The 15766-nt window shown below is 21.6% G+C and overlaps 5 protein-coding genes and 1 non-coding gene across 16 annotated transcripts in view; 2 read left to right on the forward strand and 4 right to left on the reverse strand.

Moving 5' to 3' along the window:
• The window catches only part of LOC122719458 (glutamate-gated chloride channel), a 32543-nt gene extending 25294 nt beyond the window's left edge, over nucleotides 1-7249 (reverse strand). For 2 of the 8 annotated variants that reach the window (XM_043945256.1, XM_043945257.1), the window contains exons 1-3: nucleotides 7061-7244; nucleotides 4497-4564; nucleotides 4076-4182 (exon numbers count right to left, since the gene is read on the reverse strand). In XM_043945256.1, coding sequence (XP_043801191.1) covers nucleotides 4076-4182; nucleotides 4497-4555 — 166 coding nt within the window. In that variant the 5' untranslated portion in view covers nucleotides 4556-4564; nucleotides 7061-7244. Of the gene's footprint in view, nucleotides 1-4075; nucleotides 4183-4496; nucleotides 4565-7060 lie in introns of those variants that run through there. The other 6 variants (XM_043945255.1, XM_043945254.1, XM_043945253.1 and 3 more) reach the window with 6 other exon arrangements.
• A 758-nt stretch (nucleotides 7250-8007) lies between these two features.
• Nucleotides 8008-9981, reverse strand: LOC122719416 (pentatricopeptide repeat-containing protein 2, mitochondrial-like). The gene is made up of 5 exons (XM_043945184.1): nucleotides 9804-9981; nucleotides 9105-9628; nucleotides 8725-9015; nucleotides 8451-8555; nucleotides 8008-8348 (listed from the first exon to the last, which is right to left on the reverse strand). Exons 1-5 carry the CDS (start codon nucleotides 9883-9885, stop codon nucleotides 8202-8204), a joined length of 1149 nt encoding a protein of 382 aa, XP_043801119.1. The 5' UTR covers nucleotides 9886-9981; the 3' UTR covers nucleotides 8008-8201.
• A 986-nt stretch (nucleotides 9982-10967) lies between these two features.
• LOC122719424 (protein POLR1D-like) lies at nucleotides 10968-11861 on the reverse strand. Of its 2 annotated transcripts, none has more exons than XM_043945196.1 (3): nucleotides 11807-11861; nucleotides 11496-11551; nucleotides 10968-11254 (listed from the first exon to the last, which is right to left on the reverse strand). In XM_043945196.1, the coding sequence occupies exons 2-3, from the start codon at nucleotides 11516-11518 to the stop codon at nucleotides 11047-11049; spliced, it is 231 nt and encodes a 76-aa protein (XP_043801131.1). In that variant the 5' UTR covers nucleotides 11519-11551; nucleotides 11807-11861; the 3' UTR covers nucleotides 10968-11046. The 2 variants fall into 2 exon arrangements, with proteins under 2 accessions (XP_043801131.1, XP_043801130.1); XM_043945195.1 differs by having other exon boundaries at nucleotides 10969-11254; nucleotides 11719-11808.
• On the forward strand, nucleotides 11677-13538 carry LOC122719423. 2 transcript variants are annotated; one of them, XM_043945193.1, is made up of 6 exons: nucleotides 11677-11779; nucleotides 12289-12411; nucleotides 12525-12735; nucleotides 12803-12932; nucleotides 13001-13234; nucleotides 13319-13538. In XM_043945193.1, the coding sequence occupies exons 1-6, from the start codon at nucleotides 11766-11768 to the stop codon at nucleotides 13468-13470; spliced, it is 864 nt and encodes a 287-aa protein (XP_043801128.1). In that variant the 5' UTR covers nucleotides 11677-11765; the 3' UTR covers nucleotides 13471-13538. The 2 variants fall into 2 exon arrangements, with proteins under 2 accessions (XP_043801128.1, XP_043801129.1); XM_043945194.1 differs by lacking the exon at nucleotides 11677-11779 and adding an exon at nucleotides 11953-11986.
• A 292-nt stretch (nucleotides 13539-13830) lies between these two features.
• Nucleotides 13831-13924, forward strand: Trnai-uau. The gene is made up of 2 exons: nucleotides 13831-13868; nucleotides 13889-13924. It is a non-coding gene; the product is annotated as a tRNA-Ile (tRNA).
• A 412-nt stretch (nucleotides 13925-14336) lies between these two features.
• Nucleotides 14337-15689, reverse strand: LOC122719432 (probable 28S ribosomal protein S16, mitochondrial). 2 transcript variants are annotated; one of them, XM_043945217.1, is made up of 3 exons: nucleotides 15584-15689; nucleotides 15076-15200; nucleotides 14337-14708 (listed from the first exon to the last, which is right to left on the reverse strand). In XM_043945217.1, the coding sequence occupies exons 2-3, from the start codon at nucleotides 15196-15198 to the stop codon at nucleotides 14415-14417; spliced, it is 417 nt and encodes a 138-aa protein (XP_043801152.1). In that variant the 5' UTR covers nucleotides 15199-15200; nucleotides 15584-15689; the 3' UTR covers nucleotides 14337-14414. The 2 variants fall into 2 exon arrangements, with proteins under 2 accessions (XP_043801152.1, XP_043801151.1); XM_043945216.1 differs by lacking the exon at nucleotides 15584-15689 and having other exon boundaries at nucleotides 15076-15347.
• Nucleotides 15690-15766: the final 77 nt, after the last annotated feature.

The raw sequence follows: 15766 nt of genomic DNA on the forward strand, positions 1-15766 counted from the left end.
TTATACGAACTTCACATCTAAAATGTTTATCTAGTCTTTCAATTAATTCCCCTTACTCATATGTCAAAATATAAATTTAAAAAAACAATTATTTTCCTTTTATATTCCTTTTATATTAATTACTTTTTATAATTGAATTAAAATACACATGAAGCGATCTCCTTCTATTTATTTATTCAATTTAATTAATTGTATTAAAATTCTCTCCTATCTTATTCTATTTTATTATATCTTAAAATATATAAACAATATTCTTCCTCTTTTTATATAACTAAAATTCTTTATTTTCCTATTTATAAGGATTAAACATGAAACTAACTCTATATCACATTTTATTAAAATACTGTTTTATCAATCCCTAACATATATTCAAAAAACAGATTCACTTATCTTACCTCCCCTTTGTCATTTATAAAAGCCAACATGTAAATCAATTCTTTCCTCCTTTCTCGAATATATAGTACAAGAAACAATCGTGTGACAATGATTAACAAATAAAAGTAAAGTTTTCTTTCACAGCTACATCTGAAACGAAACAGTTTTTCCCTAGTTTCTAATTAGAATCTTTATGTGTGATCGTAAATTGGTGTGGTCCCAAAAAAAAAAAAAAAAGAGGAAAAAGAAGAAGAGACTGCTCTGTAAATATGCTTGTCCGATGAAAGTAAAAAGAAAGAAAAGGGCAACGAGTGCATCTGGAAATGGTAAAAAAAAAAAAAAAAAAAAGAAAAAAATTGGTGACAACATGAACCTCGAGGCGGTACACGAAGTCGAGTGTAATTATCGACGATATACTATACTTTTTCTGACCTATCGAACAATAGGAATTCATGGTCTAATTTTCCGAGGCGTTCAATGCCATTGTCTAATATTCTACAGAGTGTTTTGTACAGAGAGTAGACAGACTCGTGAGATGGAATACATCCTGAGCGTGTAATTAGGATTAATCGAAATTAATTTCGAGATACGTTCGATCTTATCGAAACTCTAACGTTGGAGATTCTGAATGTGAAAACTCGAGGAATGATTGATAAAAATTTTAAAGAAACTTGAATAATAAAATGATTTAACGAATTTATCCTTCAAAATTGCAAATGAACAGAAATGAAAAGATTAATAGGATAAATCATAAATGAGAAACTGTTAGTGAAATTAATGGAAATACATAAAAGTACGAATATTTAAAAAAAAAGAAAATAAGAAATTTTAATACATATCATATGTATGATAAATTTCAGAGAATAAAATTAAAGTAAAATAACAGATATCACTAAGAGAAATCTCACGATGAAATTCTCAATATAAATAGATATTTAAATGTTAAAAAAAGAAAAATGATAATGAATGCGTAACATAAAATTTTTTTTCAGATATGTTGTTACGTATGCATGTTGTACATATGAATAGAGATATCTTTGTCTATATTTTCATTTACTTCTTTGTATTAAAAAGTAAAAAAAGAGGGAGAAAAAAAAAAATCTTCACTTTTAACCAAAATGGCACCATCCCTTTTTTTCTCAGCAAGGTAGCATCATTTCCCTCCTCCACCTCCCTCACCTTCTTTCTCCACCTTCACCCTATCATCTTCTTCATCCTTTAATATTTTCAATAAGATCTTATGTATTGCCATTGAACACTACCTTGCGTTAAGATTTTTTTGGAAGTAAATATATATATAATATATGTAAATTGATATATTGATATAATTATATTATATTATTCTTGTTGGATAAGCAAAGACTAAATATGTGAGAATATATCATACTGCAATCGTCATTTTACATTGATTCAAACTAAAGAAACTAAATTGTTTTTAAATGTTTTGAAATTATTTTATAGTTATTTGAGGCTTAACAATATAAAATTATTTTGCCTTTGAAAGAGACTAGAAGAATGTGGAGTTACATGAACAAGTAGAAAAATATTTTTCCCAGTATAATAAACGTATATTTATATTTTTTCTATTTTTAAATAATAAAATTTGAACTCTTATCTATCAGAAGATATTTAAACAGTTAAAATAAACGAATAAAAATAACAAAACTTTATTACTCAAAAGATAAAACAAAAATAAATATTAATTTATTAGATCATATAAATGTTCTTTCCATTATCCATTATTCCTCCACATTTCCATTTCTATTTCAATATTTTGAAACATACTTACTACCAATAAGATTATCAACAAATCTAAATTAAAATCAATAATTGCAACGACAAGAAAAACTATTCAAAACAATCTTCCAACATATTCTAAAAGTTACACAAATTGAAAAATCTCAACTATTCGCTATTGCACAAATCTAAAGCTATAACGATCTAAATTTTCCTTTCATTTTACACAATAACCGCATTTGAATGTATTATTTTACTTGAACATATTGTCAGAAATAGAAAGGAAGGTTTATGCCAATTACATAGTCATGTATAGAATTCCATTTGTCTAGAACGTAGTTATTTCTTAGATAGCTGAACAAAATGTTCAAGAGTTATACAGTGGTTTGTTTCTCATCAAAAAGTCAGACACATTATATCCGTATGTGTATCGCATGTTATAAGATTGCAACAAACACCGATTCGTGATATTGTGCGAAATGTTTCTCCGTCATGAAACGACAAAGTACCAGCTCGTCGTTGTCCATTAGCTATCAATAAATATCGTTTCAACAAAAGTCGTGTCGTCAATTGCCTTTTTTGTTTTCACCGATCCGCTGCGAAACTGGGCACGCCTGCAATTTGTCGGCATACTGCCAAAGGGGGATGTTACCTCGAATGTATAATACCTTGCTCCTCTTTGTCACGGTTTAGTTCTTAAAACGTTTTACGTGCTTCGTCAGATGTAAAGCCTATAATGACCCCCATAAATACGTGTCCTCGGATGTGGATACGCTTTCATTCAATTTTACTTTCTCTTCACCCTCCCTATGATAAGAATTGTGCGAAACGGTATTGGATTGTGTTATACTGTTCGAATCTATGAGGACACTTAAAAAATATTTTTTAAAAAATATTTCGTTTTGGAATTTGTAAATTGTTGATATTAAATTTTTTTAGTTTGGTTTCTTTGAAAATTTTTATCTTGTATTTAGTGTGAACAAAAGTGTTACAAAACTTGTATTTGTATTTGCTGTGTTTCATTGTAATATGCATGATGATTTATCATCCAAAATTGTGGAGATAATAAATAATAAGAATTTTAAATTAATTCTTGAGAATTTGATTAATTAATTTGACTAATTAATAGAGCAAGCATCCTCATACTTTTGAACAGATTATTATTATTTAATAATAGTATCATAAAATTTTGCGAAAATCCATTTTTGTTAAGGCAATATAAATTTTTGATTAGTCAAAATTGTAAATTATAATTATAATAAGTGCCTCACTCAATGCATCTAAAGTCTCAATTAATTTGGAAAATTTTTATCTTTTGTTAGGAAAAAAGAATTAAATCAAAGTTAATTTTAAGGAAAAAAATAAAGATTAGATCGTATAAATTTAGAATAATTAATCTTAAAAAAATATATAAAATTCTAACAATATCATTATATACGTTGCAATAAATAATAATATTTTTTTATATATGTAACTCAACTGGAATTCAAATATTCACTAATCTTGGTAAAATTACACAGATATGTAAGAAAGATATGTTTATTACATTGAAATATATGCAAAAAATTTCAGACACTTGTTCTAACTTTTCAAATCTTTTTGTAAGTTGCAATATGGATAACTTAATAATGACTAGAAAATGCATTAATGAATTCTTTGTTAAATAAAAGAACCAATTAAATATTGCAGGACTCTGAATTATATTAAAATAGTGGAATTTCATTGATAGTTATTATCAGCATCACAGCTGACAAAATAAATTATCCTTTGCCCAATTATTTGAGCTTATTTAAATTAAATTTAGGTTTCATTGTCTCTTTAATTGTATTCGATTTCTTTGATAATGTCGATATAATTGGTCAATTTTTTTTTCTTTCTTTTCTTTTTTTTTTTTTTTTTTTTTTTTTTTTGTAAGGAAGACTGGAAGGAATAATGGACGTAAAAAAAGATTATCCATATTCACCTGTTGCATTTTCTCCGCTGGGCCGGATACGCGCGTCGTATCCTCCTAAAATGTTGTCTAACACTTCTTTCTCCTTTTCCCGGTAATTCACCTTTCCTTGCGTACATCTGCAATCAAGAATGAAAATTGAATCAGTTGTTATTTCATCAATTTTTATTTTATACATTGAATTGATTTAAAAAATGTATAATAATAAGTGAAAGAATGATAAAAAAATGTTTGAATTGGATATTTAAATATTATAATATTATATATAAAGTAATATAAAATATATTTAAATAATAATCCTGATCTTAAATTTCATGCTTATAAATTATAAATATTCTTAGAATCACATTTCAATGAATAGAAATATATAATAATATATGTGATTAATTAATGGAGCAAATATATAAATATATAAAACTATTGAATAACATACCTTGATGGATGTAGCAAGAATGTTAATAACACCAATAACTTCAATACTCCAGGCCACATTGCGGCAGCCTGCAATATAAAATTAAATGATTATTTAATTAATAATAATAAAGAAATTGAAGAATATAAAAGTTTTTACCAAATTTTTTAAAATTTTAATAATTTTAATAATAATTTTAATAATAGAATCTATTAGTACATATTTCGTTCGATTAAAGTTTATATGGAATAAAAATACAATATCGCCAATTAATCAATTTTATTTCATGACATAAAATCATGAGTATATATAATTTATAAATAATTATATAAGCACATGATTGACATTTATTACAAAAAGGAAGATCATTTTGCGGAAAATAAACATGAAGGAATTTGTCTATTTGAAATAAAGCCAATGTGTATATATACACAAGAACTAAAAACTTGATTGATGATTATTAAACAGATTTGTGTTGTTTTATTTTTTCAAAATATTTAAAAAATATTATTCATCAAATATTATTAATGCTATTAGAATAATTAATAAAATTAAACTTCGTTTCATATTATATACAGCACTTTATTCTAACTTTCTTTAAAAAATATGTAATATTATTATATAATATATAATATTATATAATATTTAAAGAAATTAAAATATAAAAAATTGTCAAATATCAAAATATAAATATCAATATCAAAAGAAATTAAAATATTAAATAGAATATATTAATTAAGAGAAATTATAATTGAGAAAAAAATTAAACAAAATTTGCCAGATAATTTCTAGAATTCAATATTGTTTGATTACCCGCAAAGCTATTCTACTAGGCGAACGTTTGACTACACACTGATCTATTCTACTGCAAGGTGCAACTGACCATACATTTAAGGCATTTTGTTTTTCTGATCGTATTATCCCATCCTTATATACATTATTTTCCTTGCTTTATGTTTTTTTTGCTACTCAAATATGCATAAAATCGCATGTTCATTATCGAAAATAAAAGGTCTGATATTAGGTTGAAAAAGAAACAATAATATGTGTTAAAAAATATATTGAACTATCATTAATTAGAAAATTGTCAAAAAAATTATATATCTTTGATTCGTTAAAATTAAAATCTTTATTCATTAATTAAATCCAATTTATAATTTTTGTTGATAAAAATTATTTCATGAATAATTATTCTTTCGTAATAAATATTGACAAAATATCAAAAGTATTTTAGTCAAGTAGTAAATATAGCCTTTCATTAAAAGAAGTGATGAAGCGATAAATTATTGAGCTTCTCTAATTAAAATATTTTATAAATTCAATAAATTTACAAATTCAATGCAATATAACATATATATATATATATATATATATATATATATATATTGTTATATCCTCTGATTCTCGAAGGAAGTAAATGGAACGGTCGATTGAATAATATGATGTATCACACGTTCCATTTAATTACGCAAATCGCGGGAGAAGTTGAAAGTTGAAAACAGGATATGCGAAAGGCAAATGATTATTGCGAATGGTACGCTATACGAATTAGGTCAGCATTGGATATATACATGTAAATATAAGTATATGTATAGATATATATATATATATATATATATATACGTATATGTATACAACAAACGTGTTTGTATTTCTGTTCCTCGAGAGCGCTTAAGCAAAGAACAAATTTCTTTATCAAACAAATCCTCGATACGCGGACGTGTTTTTAAGTAATTGCTTTCCCTCCGTAGCTAAACACCTCCATCTGGCGTTAATTTTAATCAAGTAAAATACGCTCAACTTCTTCCGTAACATATCTCACTCCAAGCTTTAAGAAAAGATACAAAAAAATATTGTGTTCTATTTGATAGATATTTATATATACAGAAAACAATACACAATTTTTCTTCTTTCTTTTCTTTCTTAATTTAAATATTTTTCTAAATTGCTTATGATATCTAATATAAGCAAAGATATCAGAAATAAAGGAATCTTCTAAGATGAATAAGATTATGAAAAATTTATGAAAAAATTATGAAAAATACGAATTACTCGTTAATTGTAATAACAAAACAATCTATGTTTTTGTAATAACTAGGTAACCAACTTTTATGCAGAAGTCGAGGGATCCATATCTGTTACGCACAATCCCCACCACAAACTTTCTCATTTCTCTATTCTATCTACTAGCTATCCATATTCCCATTTTTCTTTCCAATTTTTCTATTGGTCTATATTATTCTTTCTATTGCCCATGAACTCTATTCGTTGATTTTATTATTGATTTCGTTTATTTTAGTTTAGATTTATATTTTCTTCCGTCAAAAGAATTGACCAGATATATTCGATCATTAATATCAGTATGGTTAGAATAATGTGATAAATTAACACAGGATTAAATCTATTATCTTAAATAATAATAATCGATCTAAATCCATTTTAATCCATTTCGAATGTTTGGCTGTGGGTGGTGGCCTTCAATCGTTACTGCACATAATACTCTTGGTGGCTTTCAAAGTTGTTATTACCCAGTGTTAATTTAAAATAAGTTAAAGGACAAAAAAAGACATGAAAGATATGTTTACCTGGAGAAGCTGATAATCCTAGGCAATGAGCGTTCCGTGATGCAATGATACTGGCATGGCGCTCTCCGGTACGACACTGAAACTGTATTCGACTCGTCAAGTGTCCTACCTCGAAAGGTTCGTCTCCTGGACTGCCACCGTTCAGAAACCTACATACACTCACATCTACTACCTGGTTGCTGGCACGCTATTGATCCTGGCCCAGACACCCGTCGACCCACGCAGACGCTTAGCGTTGCCGCGTCGCTTTAGACATGACGTCATTCAATTCCTCAAACCCCGTACCGCAACTGAGCCAGCATCATGCATCGTCCTTTTCTTTCTTGGTACAACTACCACGAAGCTACTAATTCTCGTTCAACATATTTTATCGTCTCTACAAATATTATGATTTTCAATATAATCACATTGATTGGCAGAATTATACATACCATATTATTTTCCATATTCTTTTTTTTAAAAATATTCCTTATTAACAATCTTTACACAATTTTGTAAGAAAATACTTTCATGTCCAAATTGAATAAATCGATTAATCATAAATCATTGATCGATCATAAATATCGATATCTATCGATCTATTTCTATATAATAATTTCTATGATATACATATTTTAAATTAAAAACAATTTATTTCAATTTTTATTAGAATATATTAGAATATTTTTTTATTTCTTTTTAAATATGTAAATATATAAATTCATATATTATATACTTTTTTTTATACAATAATATATATATATATATTATATAATTTTGACAAATTGCAAAATTTTAAATCTATACAAGAATTATAAATATTTACTACAATTTATGAATATAATTTTTCTAATTAATAACTATTAAAATTAAATTAAAAAATAATACATAAAGTTTAATAAAAATAATAAAAATTATAATTGAATTACAATAAAAATTTGAAAATAATTTAACACATATCTTACAATTTTATATGATTTTTTAAATTTATTTTATTTTATAATTACGTCCCATATAATTACTACATACATGACATATAATACATATTATATTATATGATTAACATATTATATGATTTATTATAATAATACAACTTCATTGCAAAATGGAAAGTATTGTTTAACGAAGTTGTTGTTAATGAGAAAATTGTAAGAAAAAAAAATCATAAATAATTTTGTAGTTCATTTTTTCTCGAGAACGGTCGTTCTCGATTAAAATGTTGTTGTTGATTTTTTAATCTTTTTTCAGAATTTAATCTGAATCTCTTTTTAATAACCATAGGTTTTAGTAAAAATTCTTCCAAAGTTATCTTAAAAAAAAAAAATTATATATTAATAATATAGCAAAATAAAAATTTATATAAATTTATATAATTTATATAAATTTTTGAAATATATTTAAAATAATTTACTGTTGTTTGAATAAGTTCTAGTCTTTTAGCTTCTTTTATTAACTCAAGTAATTGAGAGGATTCTTCTATATTTTGTGTTTTCAATTTTTCTTCTAATTCATATATCTATAATATAAGAATAAAAAATAATTTTATTATATATTATATATCATCATTACATAAAAATAAATTATATTAAAATTTAAAATTGAATTAAATAATATCATCTATGAATTATAAATATTGACATTATGCTAAATTTTTAATAATTTTTTTTAACAAAATATAATCTTACCACATCTGCAAAAATTAAATATTTTTGCTGAACATTATTTTCTATTGCTTGTTTTAAAATAGGAATTATTTGTAAATATCTTTGCAGATTCATATATGCCAATATTTTGAGACTTCTTACACTCATAATTTTCTCTCTTTGAAGTGTACTTAATATATCTAATGCTAATTCAGATGCATTATTTTTTATTGCTAAATATGATATTAATGCATAACTTCTTCTTGAAGGTTTTAGTGTATCAAATTGTTTCTTCCACTGATCTAAAGCATATTCCAATGCCTCTGGAGTATTCTAAATAAAATAATTGTTTTTTTTTTTAAGTTTTGTTTTAAATGTTAATCATTATGTATAGAAAATTACTAATTAAAAATTATTGTTACCTCTTTTAGACATGCAGCAAATATTAAAACACTATTAGTGCCAATGAATTCTATACCTTTAGTACTTAATACTTTGTTATATATCTCTTTCATATCTTCGAACATATTATTTTTATATAACAAACACATTAAGATACGAAAAGATGAACGATAATTAAAACTATTATTTAAAATTTCATTCTCAAATGCTTGTAAAGCATATTGTGGTTGATTTAGATGATAATACATTCTCATTACTACTGGTCCAAACACATATGAACCAATCTTACTTACTTCATGTTTCTGACTATATTTTTTTAACATATCATTTAATAAAGACATATCTTGTTCGTTAGGTTGTGCTAAATGAATCATTGCTTTTAAATCTTCTGTAAATATTATTCCATCATCTTTTTCACAAATTTCCTTCATTCTCTCACGAAAAGTATTTTCTATTGTCATAAATTGATTACGAAATACGAATCTCGAATTTTCATACGTAGTTATACCTAAATCTTGATCTGTGTATAGACATCGGATCCCAACTAAAAAATAAAAAATAAATATTAATAAAAAATATAATCTTTAAAATTTTTACAAAATTAATATTTAGAATCATTTTTTATCTATATATTTCTATTATTTATGCTGTAATAATATGGAAATTTATTATACTGATTTAATCCTACTTAATTTAAATTTAGGTTAAATATTACATACCTTTTACAAAATTAGATTTGAAAAACATATTTTTTGTTTGCAAAATATTCAGTTTAAAAAGTCCTCTTATATTAATTGCCATGATGAATAAATAAATATTTATTTTGTATAATATATTTTTAAATGAAAAAAATACAATTTCTTCAACCGACTATTTCTCACGATCGTAAAAAAACTATAGCGGAAATGATAACCACATGGTTTCCAATTATACAAATATAATCAAATGTACAATTAAAATATGTTTTATTTTTCTTTTATAGATATTACATGATTTTTATCACTTTTTAAAATTATTTTATTTTCTTACGATATTTTATTTTTTATATTAAAATTAAATAATAAATAATAATTAAATATATAATTAGTTATATATAATATATATAGTTAGTTAAAAAAAATTATGCTATTTGGATTATAATTTATTTTTAATTACATAATATTTTTAAAATATAATATATATTATTTTTTAAATTATAAAGTAATTTTATTCGAAATAATTTCAAATTTGTTTTATTTATTAATTGATTTTCTTATATATTATATAATGCTATAAGATTAAAATGCCGTTTTCATAAAAGTATTTATAATTTTTATCTAATAAAGAGAATCACATTTTTAAATTAAAAAAAAATTATTGTTTTTATTTTAAAAATTAATTAAATTTTGAATAACAAATAATAACAAATAAAACTATTTACTATTCTCTTTTATATTTACATATTATATGATTATTTTCATTTCTTTCTTTCGTTAAACTGGTATATATTTATATAATTAATAGAAAAAAATAAAGGATAATTTAATGATTTTCTTATTTCTAACTTATTTTATATTTTATGTAAATATATATGTCTTATATCTATATATATCTATATATATCTTATATAAATATATTTTATTTTATGTAAATATGTACTTTATTATATACATATATTTTTATATTTAAAATTTAGTTTAAATTATGTATATTTTTCAAATTTTATATAAATTTATATTACAGTTTTTATAATTTTTAAATCTATATTATTTTATTTAAATATTGAATCATTGGTTTTTTGGGATTATTTGTTAAATGTATTTTTTTATTTATTCAATTTAATAAAAATTACATTTAACTAATACTTTATTAAATAAAATGAATTTCAATAATATTAGGATGTTTGATTTTAAATAAAAGAAAAAAAAAAGGATATTACATAAAGTTTAATACATTAATAGTAGAATTAGTTTATATTTTTAATTATTTTAATTTATTCTCAGGTATACGCAACTGCTTTTCAGTTTTTCTTTTCAATTGATATTTATTTGAAAGAACAACATTCCGTAATGTTGAATGAAGAAATCTTTTATTAATACATTCTTTTGGTTTTATCCATCCACTAGGACCCATTATTTCTGCTCTTTTTGCTCCAAGTTTTGCTTCTTCTAATAATGCTTCAACTGCAAGTCTAAAAATAAAATTATAATTTTGATAAAAAAATGATAAAGAAAACATCAAAATATAATAATTTATATATCATTATTCTATTATTTTATTTCTATTATTATTTTAATCATTATATTAATTTATAATTTTGTGATTGGATTATTCATAAAATGTGTATATATATATACATATAACAGTCAACCTATTTATTAAATTTAACAGATATTAATTATTAATACAAATTCTATGAAATATAAACTCACCTATTTAAGGTTTCGTCATCCATTTTATCAATATTTAATTTTTTTCGTTTTTTAATCTTAAAATATTAAATAAAATATTAAAATTTTTTTATTAATGTATATCTTTCATAATTAAATAAAATTGTTAGTTAAATGATAAATTTGATTATTTATTAAATATAATGAAATGATTTTTAATCTTTTTAATAAATACAAAATAAAGAAATTATTACTATGTAATTACCTATGTAAAAAATGAAATTACATACTTTCGGATTAGTATAGACAACGATGTTTGTATTAAGGTTAACTTTATGTCATAAGTTACTTACAAATACAAACTAAATTATGTATACAATTCTAAATATATTATAAATTATAAATTTATAAATTCTCATATATAATAATTTACATTTTACATATTTAATTTACATTTTTTAATTAAAATAATTTTAATTTACGTACAAGAAAATTAATACTATCTATAATTTTTAAAATATCATTTATAAATTGTAAATATTATTTCAACAGCTTTTTATATGATTATATTATAGTATATACGATTTCTTTTATATCTAATTAAATAATTTTAAAGTTGAAAATAAAAATATTGAAATGAATAATAATTTGTGTATTTATAAATACATTAATTAATAAAAATTAATTAAATTAATATTAATAATTTAAATTTATATTATTTTTTAAATATAAATTCAAATAGATAATTATATTTATATTTATATTATATACTACATAATATACTATATAACATTATGTAACATAAACTATATATTATAATTTAAAACTGTTTTAGAATAATGGAAGATTTTGAATTGATTGCACTAAAAAAATTAAAAGAAGAGCTCATTATAAAAGCATACAATTTAATTGAAAAATTAAAACAACAAGAAGAGGATCAACAAATTGTTACAATAAAGTTGTATTATAATTACTTTTTTTATATTATATTTCAATATTTTTTTATTATTAATATATATTATTACATATTAATATATATAATATATATTAATATGTATTTTTTTATATCAGTTTACCAAATACTACAAAAATTACTAATAATTCAGAAGAGAAATTACAAGAACACTATGAATATAGATTGTGTGAAGTTTCGCAACAAGTCTCTGGTATAAACTTTAAAAATATTGACAAGAAATGGTTACATGATAATATTTATAAATATACAACATATTTAACAACAAAAATGTTAAGTTTCTATATAGAATTAACAGTAAAATTAGAGGTATATTAAATTGCTCATAAAAATATTTTTTTATATATTAGATTTTTTATGTTTTTATTTTATTTAGGATGAAAAAAAATTTGAAATTTATGACATAACATGTCATTTTATAAACATTAATAAATGTTTTATGTTGGAGATAGAGCCGTGGATAGAGATTATAACTAAAATGAAAAATTTTTCTCTTCTTACATCAAGTATTTTTTCAAATTTTATAATTTTTTGCTTAATAACAAAAAACACTTATTAAAGTTTTTCTTTTTAGCAATTTCACAATATAATGAACTAAGTATAGTTAGAAAACAAATACTAGATACATTAGAATTTAAAATGTATGCAAACTATGAAAATTGTACAGATGAAAATGGTGGAATCTTATTATATATACATTCAGTCAAAAATATAAAACAAGTTTATCTAATATTTCAATGGTCAATATTATTTTTGGAACGGTTTTGGGGAATTAAACATCATTTTACTATAACTCCTACAGAAATAGGTAATAAATTATGATTACAACATTTTATTTACTATAGTTCATCTCTATAATGATATATGAAATATAACGCTATAATGATTTCAGGAATAAAGTTTGCAGAAGAAAATTGTTCCTTATTAAAAAAATTTTGCAAACCAAATATCATGAAAAAAGATCTTATTCATTTATGGAATGATCTATGTTCTGCTGTTCATTTATATGAAAATAAAAATGACTTAAAAAAGGAAGATATATAATATGGAATAATAAATTATTCTTTTATGAATAAATTATATAATTATAAATTATCATAAGATTTATAATATTTTTTTTAATAAATTACTGTCATAATATATAAAAATAATTAAATATTTAAAAGACATGTATTCAAAATGAAATCAATAAATATTTATTTTAAATATATTTATTATGTTATATTTTCAATATTATTATATAAAATTTATATTTAGAAATATAAAAATAATAAATTTTTTTTCTATTATAATATTTATATTTTTTAAATAATTGTATTAAAATATGTTTAATAGTTACTTCTTTTGAATATTATTTTTCATTCATTTCTTTATATATATAAATAAGAAATTGGAAGATACAACTCCCCAGTGGCGCAATCGGTTAGCGCACGGTACTTATAAGACAGTAAATTTGTGAGCAATGCCGGGGTTGTGAGTTCGAGCCTCACCTGGGGAAATTTTTTTTTGTTATTTTTTTTTCTTTTTTTAATATTCATATATATTAAAAATATATGATACTTAAAATATAAAATATATATCTTAAATGTAATCTAATCTAATTATATATTATCTAATTTATATATTAATTATTATACTATATATTAAAATATTCAAAATCTATAATATTTAAAATATATATTCAATGCATATTTAATTATTAATTTATAATTGTTATATTAATATTTAATTATTATATTAAGTATTATGTTAAACGATAATTCTTATAATATTATTATTATATTGGATTATTATATAAATATATTAAAATTAAAAGTTATAATTTTTTTTATTTTTTTTTTATTATAAGTATTTTAGTTTATTCTTTATTAATATTTTATTAATACATTACTAAATCAATTTTTAATATGTTATTTTGTATAATAACTTTATTTAAATGCTTACATTGTTTACAAATTAAATATATAATATAAAATAACTAAAAGATGTTAGCCTATAGCTTCTATTTTTGTTTCTGTTTCTGATTCTAATGTTTCATTTGCTTTAGCTTCTTCAATAGCTCTTCGTTTCCTCCATGATGTCATATATGTCCTTGGATGTATTGGAAAAAAACCTGCAAGTCCTAAAAGTATTGCTACTGGTTTTGATACTTTAACATTTTGTCCCAACCAATATTGTATACGTTCAAAATTGAAAGCAACTATTTTTTCATTATACTTATTTGGCATGGGATCATATGTGCCTAATTGTTCTATTGGAGGTTTATGTTGCTTATATTTAGTCTGAAATAAAATATATTTATATATTTATTAATATCATATTTATATATTTATATTGATAAATTTGTCAGAAATTTTTTTACAATAAATTTATCCATATAAATATAAAAAGATAAATTTGTAATTTATGTATATTATAAAAAAAAACATTATATAAACTCAATTGTTGAAAAAAATATACATAATTGACAATAAAAAATAAATAATTTTGTGAAATTGTACATATGATTATACAATTATAAAATAAATATAAAATAACATTTTATTCTTAAAAAATCTTATTAAGTAGTATGAAGTTAAGTATTATGAAGTCTTATTAAATAGTATGAAAAGTAATAGCTGAAATTGAAAATCATTTATAAAAACTTACATTCATAACAACAATATGAAAGAAAGGTCTATTAGCACATCCATAACGAACACATCGTATTGTTTTAGGCCATAAATTAGAAATGCCAGTTCCAGATGAAGGATGTAATGGTAATCGTGGCATTTCTTAAAATGTTTAATATATTTTAAATAAATAATTTTTTTTTTACATAAATAATATTAAGTTAATGCAATTATACGAATCTATCTTCTTATCACGCAAAAAAGTTTTATCTGATCATTAGAGGTTATAATATTATTAGATAATCTTTCAAAAAATTAATTTTTTTAATTTTAATTAATAATTTAAATTATTAATATACAATATTATATTTAATTAACAATTATAATAATCGAAATTGATTAATATAAAGGAAATTAAAATTTAAAACACGATTTGTTTAAATAATTCTTAATGCATATTATTTATTTATTTACAAAATTATATAGAAATAATAAAATATAATAGCGTATATATTTAAAACATAATATATTACTATTTTTTATACCTTATATACGACTAAAAAAATATCACTATAATTAAATAATTTAATAATTATTAAATCATTAAATACTCAATATAGAACGGAAAGTTTCATTGAAAATCAATGGACTACTAGCGACATCTAACGACACACGATTAATTAAAATAATTAAAAAAAATATCTTAAAAAACAAAAATATTTTATAAA

This window comes from Apis laboriosa, unplaced genomic scaffold (genome assembly GCF_014066325.1).
Source record: "Apis laboriosa isolate Shangri-la unplaced genomic scaffold, ASM1406632v1 scaffold78_cov150, whole genome shotgun sequence".
In the NCBI taxonomy this organism is placed as follows: Eukaryota; Metazoa; Arthropoda; class Insecta; order Hymenoptera; family Apidae; genus Apis; species Apis laboriosa.